Source organism: Sceloporus undulatus, chromosome 5, assembly GCF_019175285.1.
Source record: "Sceloporus undulatus isolate JIND9_A2432 ecotype Alabama chromosome 5, SceUnd_v1.1, whole genome shotgun sequence".
In the NCBI taxonomy this organism is placed as follows: Eukaryota; Metazoa; Chordata; class Lepidosauria; order Squamata; family Phrynosomatidae; genus Sceloporus; species Sceloporus undulatus.
This window is the reverse complement of record NC_056526.1, coordinates 123036083-123052009: the sequence shown is the minus strand read 5'-3', so window position 1 is coordinate 123052009 and position 15927 is coordinate 123036083. Positions and strand designations below refer to the sequence as shown.

General features: G+C 38.0%; 2 protein-coding genes across 7 annotated transcripts in view; both read left to right on the top strand.

The window, feature by feature from the left end:
• Positions 1–4016, top strand: part of PPAT (phosphoribosyl pyrophosphate amidotransferase) — a 57518-nt gene extending 53502 nt beyond the window's left edge. Inside the window, exon 11 of the mRNA XM_042468745.1 lies at positions 1868–4016. Coding sequence (XP_042324679.1) covers positions 1868–2043 — 176 coding nt within the window. The 3' untranslated portion in view covers positions 2044–4016. The remainder of the gene's footprint in view (positions 1–1867) is intronic.
• Positions 4017–5027: 1011 nt separating this feature from the next.
• AASDH (aminoadipate-semialdehyde dehydrogenase) overlaps positions 5028–15927 on the top strand; it is a 35998-nt gene continuing 25098 nt past the window's right edge. For 3 of the 6 annotated variants that reach the window (XR_006104072.1, XM_042468443.1, XM_042468444.1), the window contains exons 1-2: positions 11050–11631; positions 15335–15586. Coding sequence is in view for 5 of the 6 variants with exons in the window: in XM_042468443.1 (XP_042324377.1) it covers positions 15357–15586 (230 nt within the window). In the remaining variant the exon portion in view is untranslated. Of the gene's footprint in view, positions 6833–11049; positions 11632–15334; positions 15587–15927 lie in introns of those variants that run through there. The other 3 variants (XM_042468441.1, XM_042468442.1, XM_042468440.1) reach the window with 3 other exon arrangements.

The following is a 15927-nucleotide window of genomic DNA, read 5'->3' as shown; positions in this document are numbered from 1 at the left end:
GATAAACAATATCAGCTCCCAACTCACTAAGGCCACCCAGCAATGTACAGTGGACACAAGCATTTAAAATATTTAATACACACAGAAAAAAAAAATAAAAACAAGACTAATACAATACTTCAAAATAATATTAAAATCACAAACACTTAAAGAAGCCAGAACCAAAGGCTGCTTGAAACAACCATCTTTGTAAATTACAAAGTTAGTTTGACTTTATTTGGAGTCAGTCTGACTTTATTTGGCAGGGATTCCACAGTCAGGGTGCTGTTTCAGAGAAACTCTTCTAATGTGTATCCACTAACCTACCCTTTTGAGATGGTGGGACAAGCAGCAGGGCTTCTACTGAAGATAGGATACCATGGCAAATCATCAACAGTTCACTGAAATTCCAAAATCCACCTAAACAAGTGAGTCTTCAGCTATTTCATGAAAACCAGCAAATGAAATACTTGGAAAACCCTTGATGGAAATCTGATTACAAGAGTCACATGTGCATTAAAAAAAAGGTCCTTCCCTTACTCCCTTGGTAATAAGAGGGAAGGGCTTCTCTTGATGATGCCCAGCTTGTGTGGTACAGTGGTACCTCGGGATACGAAATACCCAGGTTACGAAATTTTCGGGATACGAAAAAATCCCATAGGGAATTATTGTTTCGGGTTACGAATGTTTTTTCGGGTTACGAAAAAACTTTTGGTGCTTTTTTTTCGGCTTTTTCGCACGGAATCGCGGCTTTTCCCCATTAGCGCCTATGGCAATTCGGCTTACGAAGGCTTTTCGGGTTACGAAAGCGGCCGCGTTACGAATTAATTTCGTAACCCGAGGCACCACTGTATCTGGCTTGTTCAGCAAAGGTGGTCTTACAACTAACTAACTTCCAATCCATAGCTTAAAATCTATGGCAAGAATCCTCTATCATGGTGTGTTCCATAACTTTACATATACTTAGTTATGTACCAGAGGCACTAAAAAAATCCTGTTAGTGAACAGGATACCAGCAAGTGTCCTAATGTGTATTAATACTCCCTAGTCAGTTCTGATGCTGGCTCGCCTATGTAGTAATGTAACAGCAGGACATTATGGAACTACCTAATTCCAACTCCCACAAATGTAAGTCCACTTATGAGAATGTCCCGAAGAGGATTCCGGACTGCATTTTAAACAATACAGTAGTTGGAAATTTACTGGAGGTGACACAATATAACGTCATATGAGCTACCCGTCCAGGCCTCACCTGTCACCAGATAGCCGTCTTCTGCACAAACTGATGTTTCCACATCATCTTTGAAAGCAGATATGTGTAGTGAGAATTTCTGCAGACCTGGGAGAGGGAATCTTTGGCACGTTCATTGCTACCTTCAGAGCTCTAGTAGCTTACACCTGCCAGGGCAGAGTTCTGAAGAGATACTATTTCCACTCTCATTAGCCCCCATTTTTTCTCATTATCCTCTTCTTGTTTTACAGCCTGTTTGTTCGTGTATAGTGATGTGGGATCCTGTGGATCCACAGACTCATTTATAGCTCCTACCCCAAGCCAAATATTCTATTCTTGGATCTACAGTTATCATGGCCTACCTCATATAGTGAGTCCTTGGTAGCCACTGGGGTTTGGTTCCAGGACCATGACTATCAAAATCCGCGGATGTTCAAGTCCCATTATATACAATGGAATTGTGAAATGGCAAAATCAAACTTTGCTTTTTGGATTTTTTTAAAAAATCCAAGCTGTGGATGGTTGAATCTGTGGATGCAGAATCCATGGCTATGGAGGGCTGACTGTATTTTACATGATTTTTAGGAGGTATACAACAATTAAACACCTAATTGTTTTTCTCTCTTCTTCTCTTACCCCAACCTTTTCTCTTTCCAGGAGCTGACAGTGTTGTTTATCTTTCTGTAGAAGGACTGGTTTCTTCTGTACAAGAAAGTATCAAAGCAAAACAAGACAATGAAAACAGCCTGAAGACTAACAAGTTCCGGGCTGGAAAAATTGGTCATTGCATAGCCTGCCTTGTTGGAAAATATCCTGTAGAACTAGAGTGGTGAATTTTACAAATGCAATTGCCAATCATTTAAAAGTTCAGAACTGATGAAATGTATCATTGTCAAGCAAGTTATCAAACCACTGATATTTTAGTTAACCACTAGGTAGGTTGAAGAACACAGAAGAACTAAGGATAAAAAAATTAAATCATACGGTACAATGAACAGTAACATTGCAGCTTTGTGGTTGGAGATGGGTTACCAAAGTCTCTTGTTTCCTTAGCCACCCTAGTCTCACCAAGACACTTGGAGCTCTTCTCAGGCTTTTATTTGTAATAGTAGTTTCTTAGGAATAACATTGTGAGAGAGGCTGTGAGCCATTAAGCCTTCTCAAAATTGAAGCCTTGATCATTCAGAAGAATTTTATATAAAATACAAATTCTTATGTTTTAGCTGTTTTCATATACATTTTTAATCAGCTGTTTGGAGTCTACATTTTGAAAAAAATGAAGTAAATGTCTGTATTTTTGCTTATATAACTAAATCCATCTATTATAACTTGATTCCAAAGAGACCGAATGTTATTTTTGTACAGTGTATTTCTGAGACTGCAAGATTCAGGGAAATACTAAACCAAAACTCTCTAATACCTTCAGCCTTAATGATTTGAAGTCTGGAAAATACACTGCCCTAAAGTGCTTTTGTTGTATGTTAGAGGGATGTGACAGGGAAAATTAGATAGATGGATAACCAACTTCAGTGCTATAATTTAGAGATTAAAGGCTAATAATTTTCTCCATTATGTGCTTTCACCTTGAATGCTTACTTAACTAAAGTGTGAGTTAATGTTTTTATTTGCATGTAAGCCTTCAGAGAAGACTCCCATCACTGAAATATACAGACTTATTGTAATGGAGAATTTTAACAAATGTAGTGCTTTAAATTTAATATATAGTATTGCTTTCCTTAACACTTCTATGGCTTTTGTTAATGTGGTAGTTTTTGTGTCTTGGTAGTTATACAAATGCTAACCTGGCCATTTGTTATATGAACTAGAATTGCAAACAATTCTAACCTGATTCAAAAATGATTACTGCTGCTTCTTGGTCTCTGTATATGTGTATTCTGTACATACATCTCTCTAGCTGACAGCAAGAGATATAACAGTGTAGAACTAGATAACTATAATGGAGAGAAACCCACTCTCATGCTCAGTGTGCATGCTCATGTAGGGCTTCCACTTTCACATTCAATTCCTTTTTTACCACCTCAGCAGTATGGGCACTGTCCACCTAAATGCACAGTCTGGCTGCATTTTATATTTTCTCTTTCTCTCTGTAGTAAAGGTCCAGTGGACAAGGCAGGTGAAGAATAGAAGAGCATGCTAGCTGGAAAAGCCCTACTCATCATTTGATTCCATTTGTGAGCATTAAGAGTGGGGTGGTTAAAAACGAGTCTTGACCCTAAAGTTGTTTCTTACGCGCGCACACACACAACCAACCCACCTTCCATGCTCTATAGATAATCCTGTTTTTGCCTCCTTGTAAAAGACAATGAATTGCCTGTGCTGGAAACCTCCAGGACTGGCAGTGCACCTTTTTAAATTACTTGCATGGCCTCCTACAGAAACTGATATTAAAAAACACCAACAGTTTCTAACACAAACCACCAACACTAGCAACTTGTGCAGTTATGGTTTTGCTCTTCTTCTGTTTTTATTGAAATGCATATTGAAATGAACTGTGAATCAACGGAAGAAAAAATTGAGCATCCAATAAGAAAATACAGCTCCAAAGTTGAGAAGATCTTCTCTCCTCCTCAGATGGGGTCCATAGCCTATTACAGTTTTAGAAACACCATTTAAGATGGTGAATGTTTCAGTGTAACAAAAAAACCCCTTTCAAAAAGAGTTCCTAGTGCTTTAAGAATTCCTAATATACAGGATTTGTTTTAAAAATCATGCAAAGGACTTGACAAGTATTGTAGACTGTTGTATGGTATGGATTTTTAAAGTACATAATAAATTTATTTACTTAGTTTGGAGTTACTATTTGTATGTAGGAAATGATAGATTTGTGGGATGACGTCTTTCAACAGGATGCTGTAATATAAAACATATATTTCTGTGTAATCCTCATAAGACAGATAAGGCTCAAAACCTGGGCCCAGAGATATATCTATGGTGAACTACTACAACAAATTCTTCAAACCTTCCCAATCCATATCCAGTGCCGTTTGCTACATTTAACCAGCTCTTGTGATGATCAGTTTTCTGCATAAAAGCCAATGTAAATCACAGTCTCCCAAATAACCAGTAATAAACATTTGCTTAGGGGTAATTTATATTTTTGTCCAAAAAATGATGAGCCATGGCCAAATTTATCAACAACAAAAAGTTGCCTGTTGAGAATATATTCTGCTTCATATGTCTAGAACATATGAAACTTTGGGTTTCATTTAACGGGTTTGCCCAAAATAAGAAAGAAATTTGTGGGAGATGTCCCTGAAATCGCCAGACCTCAGCTTTATATTTCTCATTTGAGTAGGTAGAATTTCTCAATGAAGATCTGGTTCCATTTTTTCCTCCAAAGATTATATATAGGACATTGAGCAGCCGTCTATTATCCCCTCTGTTGTAAGCTGCCCGGATTCCCAGTGATTGGGCAGCATATAAATAAATCCTATTATTATTATGATTACTACTACTACACAAAGCATTACAATGGGATCTTGTTATTTGGTGGAATTTGGTTCCAGGACCACCCCCCCCCCAGGGATAACAAAATCCTGTGCTACAGTCCCATTAAATATAATGGCTAAGCAAAATGGTGTCCCTTTCATCAAGTGGCAAAATCAAAATTGCTTTTTTGGAATTTATACTATAGTATAAATTCCAAAAAGCAAATTTGATTTTGCCACTTGAGAGAAGAGACACCATTTTGCTATGCCATTATATTTAATGGGACTTGAGCATCCACGGATTTTGTATCCATGGGGGGGGGTCTGGAACCAAATTCCACCAAATAACAAGATCCCATTGTAATGTGTCTTTGTGTAGTAGTAGTAATCATAATAATAATAGGATTTATTTATATGCTGCCCATATAAATAAATATATTCAAGCCGTGGATGCTTAAATTCGTGGATAAAAAAATCTGTGGATAAGGAGGGCCGATTGTATTATCCACAAAGATGAAACAGATATGTGTTCTTTTTGTATGAGTGGATTAGAAAATAGATTGGGTACCAGAATTTAAACACCCAACCAAAATGCTGGTTTCCTTATTCTTGTTCAGCAATGGAAGCCATCTCTTCATAGTTCAACTTTTTATGTAGTCAAGATTAAGACCTATGGCTTCCCCTGCATCCAAAGCAAGCAGAGAAGGCAATCATTTGATGAAGATCTCACTCCAGGGCTGGAGGTAGATAGGAAAAAAACAAGTGAGAGAACAACCCATGTCTTCCACTCACCTTACACTTACATAAAAATTATTTGCCAGTGCAACTAACAAGTAAAATGTTAGGAATCTCTCTTTAAAATTTACTGAAATTGCACCCAAAATCTGACACACATTTTGTTTTACACAAACAAAATGTGTGCAACTCTTACAAGACAAAATGTTAACTCCATTTCAGCAAGAAGGTTTTCCTCTACCTGCATTAGCTATCTCTATAATCTTACTGGAATGGAGACATATTGGATTGCAAAATCCTGGGATCCCTGTTGAGATGCAAATAGACCTTAAATTTGCTAGACTTTGAAAGTGTCTTTATTGCCGCATGGCCAGAAAAAGGAGAAGCCTGCCTACAAAAGATATTCCTTCCCCACCAAAACAACTTTGCTAAGAACTGCAACAACATGCCGGTATCTGACTAACATCTCCAATTGTTTTCCCCCTCCTGTTTGCTTTGTAACATCTTGCCTGATGATGAAGAAGCCCATGGAGCTTTTGAAGTATATTGCAACAAGTATATTGTGCATTTCGGTTGGTGAAATGATGGATTTTTGTTTGTATTAAATGGCCATCATAGCTCCCACTGCATGTTCACAATACATGTGAATTGATTCGATAAAGGAGGCCACAACTCTGAGTTTGCAAGGCCTAAGCAGGGCTATTAATACATGGGCCTCATACTGTAAAATCATAGCAGTTTGATGCCATTTAAACTCATGCCTGCTACCTACAGAATACTGAGATCTGCAGTTCAATAAAACACTAGACCTCTAACTGATTGTGGCCCTAAAGCAAGCCTATCACAGAGTGTTCCTAGCAAAAAACTAAGCTCTGATTATATATTTAGCTCTAAACCCAGAATTCTGCAGCCAGCACATTCAGTAGTTGCCACACTTACTGGTCCTTTTTTGTTATCCAAAAAAGTATTCTTTCCAAGCTTTGGAAATTGATCCACTGTCATTGATCCACCCAGGGAAGAGTTTGAGGGCAGAAAGAACAAAGGCTGTTTGCACAATTAAGAATTTCATGGATTTCCTCTCAAACAGCAAATTTAGAAAGCTATTTCCAATACACCTATTGGGAATGCTTTTCAAAGCAGCCTTGTTATATACAGTATGATTGCAACTTGTTTCTTTAGAGGCTGCTCAGTTAAGAAAAATAAGATAACATAGCCCTGAAATGCTGATACCAGTTGAAGAATTTGAGTGACAGGCCCATGGTGTAAATTAGGAGACTATCACACTTACCCCCCACATTTGTATGGTACAACTACTGATTGGCATTTGAATGACATTTGGGTGTTGGCTGCTGGATATGCCAGACAGACTGCATTGGGACTGGGACCCCATGCTGCTACTGCTTAATCATACAATTTCTGGGTACTGCAAACTCTCAGTGTAAGTAAAAATGCATGCATCCTGTTCAACTGCATGCATTGCTTTCCTCAGTCAGATGCCTAAATCTCTAATGATTCATTTTCAGTTTTCTTCTCTAGTACATACTTTAGTTAGCTGCTTCCTTACTACCTTCTGTAGCTTACTTAGTGAAAGTTATGCTCCATGAGCGCAATGCAACCAGTACTGCATAGTGGAGCAAACTATCTCATAATTTATTTATTCATTTAATTTCATTTGTATGCTGCGAAAAGAGGATGAATTGGAGCCAGAACGTGGATTATTTAGTCTTTTGAATACAGCTCCCAGAATCCTCCAGCCAGCATGGCTATATTGATGAGTGATTCTGGAAGTCATGGTCTAAAAAAGTAAATCTGCAGTACCTTTTTTGTTCCCATGCTCCAATTCAGGTGGCACTTGCACCGTTGTACATCAAACTAGGCTGAACAACCTCCCCAATAAGACCTCCATTTTTTGGAATATGTGAGCACATTTTTGAATTTTGTTCTGTTTGGTTTTAGTAGGTTTTGTTGTTGTTTTTGTTTCACTATTTTGATTACTTAGATCTGTTGTGTAGAAATAGAAATATTCTAATTTAAAATAAAGAAGTAAAATTTCTTTGAAGTCATCCCTTCTCACATATAAATAATGGCCTGTCTTTCAGATCTGTTATACGTAATGAAATAGGTGATATGAAAAGGTTGGAATTTTGTGCTAGCTTTTATACACACGCACACGCGCACACATAATTTTTTGTCTGATAGGTTTGTGTAGCATATTCTTTTGCTCTGCTCTGGGAGCTTGGATACAGCCTTTTCTTTCCTGTATCCTTGGATTTGATTCTTTCTGGAAATAAGACACCAGCTGCACATATTTCATTACAAATAGCGTATATACTCATGTATAAGTTGAAAAAATTATATTACAAAATTGACCCAAAAAAACAGGGTCGACTATTAAATGAGTCAAAATGGTAATAAGATGGCAGAGAGTGTGATCGTTCCCAGCCTGGTTGCCTACAGAGGGGGCAGCTGGGCTGGGAAGACACAGGAGGAGGGAGCAGGACATCTATTACATCCATGGTTACATGCCCTTATGTTCCAGAAATGAGCCACTGAATTAAAGAAATCAACCTTGCAATGGAAAGGATAAAAGGACCAGAAGATACGTAAAAACAAAACAAAAAAAACCCATCCATTCCCTCAGCCAGGAGACTGTAGAATTAGACAAGTGTTTACGTGCAAGGACATTGGGCTTTTCTTTATACAATTGTCCCTCCATATTTGCTAGGGTTAGGGGAACAAGACCCCCATGAATATGGAAAAACCGCAAATAACAAAAACATGTTTTTACCTGAAGGACACCTCTCTAGGAATCTCTAGGTCCTCCAGTGCCACTCTGTGGTCAATGTCCAACATACACTGACCATAGAATGGCACTGGAGTAGCTACAAATGGTCTTTCAGTGCAACTTTTAGTTAAAGTTGACCAGAGTTGCACTGGAGGACCTAGACAGTCCTAGAGAGAACATATTAATGAAATCCGTAAATAATCAAATCCGCAAGTATCAAAGCTGCAAATATGGAGAGATGACTGTAAATTGTATACAAATTCCTCACATCTTGATTTAATTCACAAAATGTTGCTAAAACATCAGGCTTGCGTTTTTAGAGACAAAAATGAAGTAACTGCATTTTGGATGTCACCTGTCACACAGAAAAATGCACTATTTATGTGCTATTGCCCCCTGTTAGTAGATGTGCCTTCACTTATCAATTTCTGTTCAGAAATCCAATTTGTTTTTTTCTTCCCCCATCCCATAATACCAATAAAAGGTAATAGTCCCCCCCCTTAGGCAAACAGAATGGGGGGGAAGTTTTTAAATGCAATAATAATAATAATAATAATAATAATAATAATAATAATAGATTTATTTTTATCCCGCTTTTCCACGATGATCAAAGCAGCATACAGATTAAAATTTCAACATAAAAATACATACATATCGATAAAAACAATGTAAAAAATATCACATTAAAAGCTATTACACAGCCAGCTTGGTTGAACTGATCCAAAAACATTGCAAAAATCGTTACACAATAGGGGGAGAGGGCATAATATCACATCTCATGGGGGGAAAGCTTGGTGAAAGAAAAAGGTCTTAAGGTTCTTTCTGAAAAGGTCCAGGGAGGTGGTGGAATGGAGCTCGTCGGGAAGGTTGTCCCTCATTTTTGGGTCCAGAGCTTCCATGGACACCTCTCTTATAGGTTTTGAAGAAATACTGGCGTCGAGATCAGCCCTTATCCGAGAGATTTTATCCACGAAGAAGTTGTTAAATGTGTCGCAGTGGTTGACATATCTTCAACAGATTGTCTTGTCAAAGAAAAAAAAGGACTTTGTACATCTCTGTAATTCATCACCTGAACATACCATATCATAACCGCAAAGGAGGACAAGGCACCACAAAATGGAGACCATTCAAGAACAATGTAGGACAGTGGTTTCCAAACAATGCTCTTTTAAGGGATTTTGGACTTCAGCTCCCAGAATCCCAGACTACAGACCAACATGGCTGAGGCTTCTGAGAGCTGAAGTCCAAAATATCTTAACGGGCACAGTTTGGGGACCACTGATGTAGGACATTACAGTCAGCCCTTCTTATACACGGATTTTTTATACACAGATTCAAGCATCCATGGTTTGAAAATGTTCCAAAAAAGTATAAATTTCAAATATCAAACTTTGATTTTCCATTTTTTATAAGGGACACCATTTTGCTATGTCATTATACTGTATTTAGTGGGACTTGAACATCCACGGATTTTGTTATCCACGGGGGATCTTGGAAACAAACCCCAGCGTATAACAAGGGTCCACCGTACCAAATAAGACAGAGAGAGGAAAAAAAAAGAGAGGCTAAAAACACTAAAACCGATGTAAATACATGCTTCTTAGGTCCAAAACACACACTGCTGAAACAATCCAGATTGAGGCCACTTTAACTGCCCTGGCTCAATGCTAGGGAATTCTGGGAACTGTAGTTTTGTGAACATTTAGCCTTCTCTGTCAAAGAGCTCTGGTACCACAATAAACTACAATTCCCAGGATTCCCTAGCACTGAGCCAGGAACAGTCAAAGCAGTTTCAAACTAGATTATTTTTGCAGTCTCAGACTGGATTGTTTTGGACCTAAAAATGTCTCCCAGAATTCCCAGGGAAGTTAAATCGGTCTCAAACTGGATTATTTCAGCAGTGTGTGTGTGTGTTTTGGACCTTAGTTTTCTCTTATCTGCCTGTCTAAAATGGAGGGAAGGAAGGACCAAAGAAATAAATAACACAATAGATTTTATTTATATACCACCATTCCAAAGGATCAAGGTGGTTTACAAAATTACATTTAACAATACATAAAAAACAAAAATGAACAAAACAAAAATAAACAAACAAAACAAACACAAACAAAACAAAAATAAATATAAACAAAATCTTTTTAAAAATTATGGTTGTATTTTAAAGGGATGAGAGATAGAATTTTAGTTGTATATGTTATGCATTTTTTAATGTATTTGTTTATGTAAATTGTGTATTTTATGTATTGTTAAATGTAATTTTGTAAACCGTCTTGATCCTTTGGAAAGGCAGTATATAAATAACACCTATTATTATTATTATTATTATTATTATTATTATTATTATTATTATAAATACAACGCATAACATAAACAACTAAAATTCCACCCCTCTTCCCTTTATCTTTTGTTTTGTTTTGTTTTAGGGAAATTTATGGAAAATCCCTTTATCTTAAAAAAAAATCCTAAAAATTACAATTAAATTATTTAAAAATAGATACAACTCTTTAAAAAAATACAACTAAATCTTTAAAAATAGATATGCTATATAGTATATAAATAAATATATAAATAAATTATGCTTTGTTTATTGTATATAGCCTTAGTGAGAACATTCGTAATTATTATCTTTTCGGTCAAGATATACGTAATATAAAAATAAACATATAAATAGAATACAATATGTTTATTGTATATATGTCTCAGTGTGAACATTTGTAACTATTGTCTTTTTTGGTCAAGATATTTAAGAATAAAATTGCAATTAAAATAAATAAATAGATCAGCAGAAAATAAACAAGTTAAAAATTTAAAAATTAAATTTATTTATTTTTATATATAATAAGAAAAAACAGGCAGGCTTAGGAAGAGGGACATTTATTTGGGCAAAGAGGGGCAACTATAGCCTTTAGGGCTGAAGGGCGGGATATAAATACCATAAATAAATAAATAAATAAATAAAGCTAAAAAATAATTCCGGGAAAAATGTGCATTCATCCTGCTCAAAATGGAGGACGTTTTTTGAGAAGCTCCTTTTGGGCAGAGAGAGAGCTGGAAGAAAGAATGGAGGGCGCGTCCTGGAAAAGGAGGACCAAACTTGGTCAATGGGTGGCTGTGGGTCGGCCGCCCACCCATTCCCCAGCCCTAGGCGTCCCTTTTCTCTTCCCCTCAGGAGGGCCTGCCTTCCTTCCTTCCCAATCCCTGCCTCCCTTTCACTACTACTACTAATCCCCGCCTTGGGAACTACGACTAGGCCGCCGTGCAGCTGGCAGCCATTTCCGCGTTGAGGGAGGCGGGTTTGCGGCCTGGAGAGGAGGACCTCCTTCTCCTTCTCCCATATTATTATTCCAGGCCCAGCCGCAACAGGAGCCGCCCCCGTCGCCTGGACGCTAATGGGAAAGCAACCCGGGTCTCTTTGCCCCATAGGAGCCTTCATTAATTATTACTGTATTACTGTGAGCAAGGGAGAGGGCTGTTTCTGCCTTTAATGTATCATTCCTCTCTGGGGGTTTTTTCATTGTGTTGTTCTTCATTTAAAATGTTGTGAGCCGCCTTGGGTCCCAGTTCTGGGGAAAGAGCTGGATCCTGACTTGAGAGGAGGGAAAGAGATAATATAATGATGATAATAATAATAATAATAATTTAACAACAGCCTCTGGAAGGCAGAGTGTGTTTTGATGCTTCTATAGTATTGTATTTCAACTCTGTGCTTTTGTATTATAACAAGCTGTATCCTGACTTGAGAGGAGGGGAAAAGATATTATAATATAATATTATAACAACAACATAACAGCAACCAAATCTGGAAGCCAAAGTGTATTTTTAATGCTTTTATAGTATTGTATTTCAGCTGTGTGCGTTTCTACTTTAACAGGCTGTATCCTGACTTGAGGAGAAGAGAGAAAATACAATTATTATTATTATTATTATTATTATTATTATTATTATTATTTAATAACAACAGCATCTGAAAGCCAGACTGTATTTTAATGCTTTCATAGTATTGTGTTTCAAATATGTGCTTTTCAAATACAAAAGAACATAGTTGAAATATAACACTATAAAAGCATTAAAATACACTCTGGTTTCCAGATGCGGTTGTTGCTGTTGTTTTTATTATTAATTATTATTCTTTAATTATTATTATTAAATCTCTTTATTACATCTCTTCCTTTATTATTTATTATATCTCTTTATTATATCTCTTCCTTGAGGAGAGGAAGAAAAGAAATACTATTATTGCTGTTGTTATTATTATTATATAACAACCATATCTGGAAGCCAGAGGGTGTTTTGATGCTTTTATAGTATTGTATTTCAACTATGTGCTTTTATATTTTATCAGGCTGTATCCTGATTTCAGGAGAGGAGGGAAAGGAATACAAAATACTTATTTATTTATTTATTTATGGTTATCATTATTATTATTATTATTATTATTATTATTATTGGTTTATTATGCAGCTTCAGTCTCTAGTAGCTGAACTGAATTCTGCACTCTCTCCTTTTGTTAAAGTAAGATTTTGTTGTGATAAATCACTCTATGGCTAGGGTGTGGCCTCCTGATTATAGCCCTTTAAGCCTCAGAAAGCTGTCTGTCTTCAGTGTTGTGGTTGTTGTTGTTGTGTGCCTTCAAGTCGTTTCTGACTTAAGAGACCTTGTCATAGGGCTTTCTTTGCAAGGAGAAGGTTTGGTATTGCCATCCTCTGAGGCTGAGAGAGTGTGACTTGTCCAGGGACACTCAGAGGGTTTCATGGCTCGTCTGGGAATTGAATCAGAGTCGTAGTCCACAATTATTACACAAAGAGATCTTGTACCACCTTTGAGACTAAGGGTGAATCTACATTGTAGAAATAATGCAGTTTGACACCACTTTAAGTGATGTAGCTTCATCCTATGGTATTCTGGGATTTGTAGATTTACAAGGTCTTTTGCCTTCTCTGGCAAAGAGTGCTGGTGCTTTACAAAACTACAAATCCCAGGATTCTGTAGGATGGAGCCATGGCAATTAAAGTGGCCCTACCACTCTGGAGAAGAGAGTTCGAATTCTGAGAGAAAAATGGTAACATAAATTTTTCATGGATTTCCTCTAATATTTAAGGCATTTCATTCCATACATCTGATGAAGTAGACTCAGGCCCAAAACACAGTGCAGAAATAATGCAGTTTGAGGCCGCTTTAACTGTTCTGGCTCAGTGCTAGGAAATGGTGCTAGCTCAGTGCTAGGGTCAGCTCCAAAGAATAAAATACATTATGGCCCGTTACAGACGGGCCTGAAAATATGGACTGGGTCCGTATTAGGGTTAGAAAGGGGTGTCACTTCCTGACGCCCCTAACCCTAATACGGACACAGTCCGTACAAAATGGCGGCGGCCGTTCCACACGGCCGCCGCCATTACAACGTCACGACCGTGCCACCTCCAAATAAGGCGGTGCGGATGTGACGTCTTTGCGCCGTGCGAGGGTGCCTAGAGCGCCCTTTCTGCAGTGCAAGAAGGAGCTCCGAAACGGAGCTCCCTCTGGGGTTTGCGTCGCTGGGCACAGCCTTTACATGGCTGCGCCCAGCGACGCAGAGGAGAAAGGGGCCAAGTGGCCCCTTTCTCATCCTTCCCGCCGTCGCTGGGTGTCCTTGGGGCATGAAGCCGCTTCCCCCCGGCCTGCAAAGCGGCGGATCGGGGCCTCGGAGGCTGCCAGTCTGGCAGCTGAGGCCCCAATACAGCGGGGAAAGGGGCGGGTGCAGGCCGCCCCAAACGGGCGGTCTGTAACGCGCCTATGCAAGCTTTTAAAGCTTCACTGGCTTCTTCATCAGGCAAAGTTGTTAAAAATCATACAGGAGAAAAATGGTGATGGTATTTGAGACACAGACATACAGTACATTCAGTCTGAGATGTTATCAGTTAAGATGGTACTGAGGGATTTAATTGCAAGCAGAGGCTTCTCCTCTTGTTGGCCATGACTAGAGACAAAGAACAATAAAATCCAAGTAATAAAATGTCAACTCCATTAGCAACAGAAAAGTAACTTGAGATCCAAATGTCTCTTTTTTGTGTGAAGCTGACTGTTTCTTTCTTAAACAAAGTATACTGAATTTCTCAGGGAGTCTCTGTAGTGTTATTTCTGGAAAAACCTTTAAGTGCTGCATAGGTAAAACATGCCAAATTGTAGTACAATGGAAGAGTTTGTTGGAGGTAGAAAATCTCAAAGAGTTAAGTCCCAGTCCTTTGGTTCCCTCTTGTTCAGGATTCCTCCGGCTAAATTTGATATCTTGAAATCCAGGATTGTAGTGTCACTGAATAAGCATATTTCAGTTGTCAGACCAAATCACTGCAATTATCAGACAGTGAGTAAAACACACGTCCGTAGGATTTGCCATCACTTAATTTATAGCAAGGGTGTGGAAAATGTGTCCCCTGGAAGCTATGTTTGCACCCAAAGCCCCCTTCCAGCCACCAATGCTTCCTAATTTTTGAGATGCATTTTGGGCAATTTTCACCTGAAAACCATAGAAAAACACAATTGAAAACTGAATTGGGATAATTACCAGAACTACTAAATAAATGTTAAAAAACCCACTCTGTTCATTTGTAGTTATTTACTGTATGCATAGCTTGGTTTTCCTTCAAGGCAGCATATGTCATCCTCTTCCCCAATATGCCTCCTCTTCTCCCCATTTTTATCCTCACAGAAGCGATTGATAAGAGAGATGTTCTCAAGTTATCTACTGAATTTTATGGGCAGGTAGGAAAGCCAGCATGGCACAGTGGTTTGAGTGTTGGACTACGACTCTGGAGGCAAGGGTTTGATTCCTTGCTTGGTCATGAAACCCACTGGGTAACCTTGGGCAAGTCACATGTTCACAGGTGAAAGTGAAGGCAATGGCAAAACCTTGAAGAAATCTTGTCAAGAAAGTCCCATGTTAGGGTCTCCTTAGGGTCACCATAAGTTGGAAATGACTTGAAGGCACAAAACAACAGTGAAGGGCTTTGAATCTAGATCTCACCAATCCTATCTAGAAGTCTAACACATATGTTGGCCCATGTAGGACAGAGGGGTGTCTCCCCATTTTTAACACTTTTAATTTATCTTGCATATAGCATGTGTTTCGCCTGATTTTAAAAAAGGACTAGTTTAATTGAATTATTTGTTTTCCCTTTTTAGGTATGCAGTATAAATATTGACAATGACTCTTCAGGAAATTTTTCAAACCACAGCACGTTTATATCCTGAGAGAAGAGCGGTGTGCTTTGATGAATGCAACAATCAGACTCCAATTATTTACACCTACAAGACAGTTAAATACCTGGCCAGTGAACTAACAGCTTTCTTGAGGAACCATTGCAAACTTGATGAACATTTTGAAATAGGTCTCTACTGCTACCCAGGAATAAATTTGCCTTCTTGGATTATAGGGTATTGTTATGAGTTTATCTTTATATACAGCAATTAACATGGATGTAGAATGTTACAATGATCTTTGCATTACTCCATCCCAAAGAACCTCAGAACCAATCTGAAATACTTTCTTTTCTTTTTTTTTTTAACAGAATCTAATTCATGGTGATTTAGTATTCTGAGAGAAATCTCCACAAAATCAAGACTGTTCTGTTTAGTTACACAAGCCACTAGATGGAGTGATGAACACAGTGATGAGCTGAATACCATAAGTCTTTTAAGTGTATTCACCTGTCAACTTATGGCAATCCCATGAATTTCATAGAAGTTTCTTAGGCAAGGAATACTCAGAGGTGGTT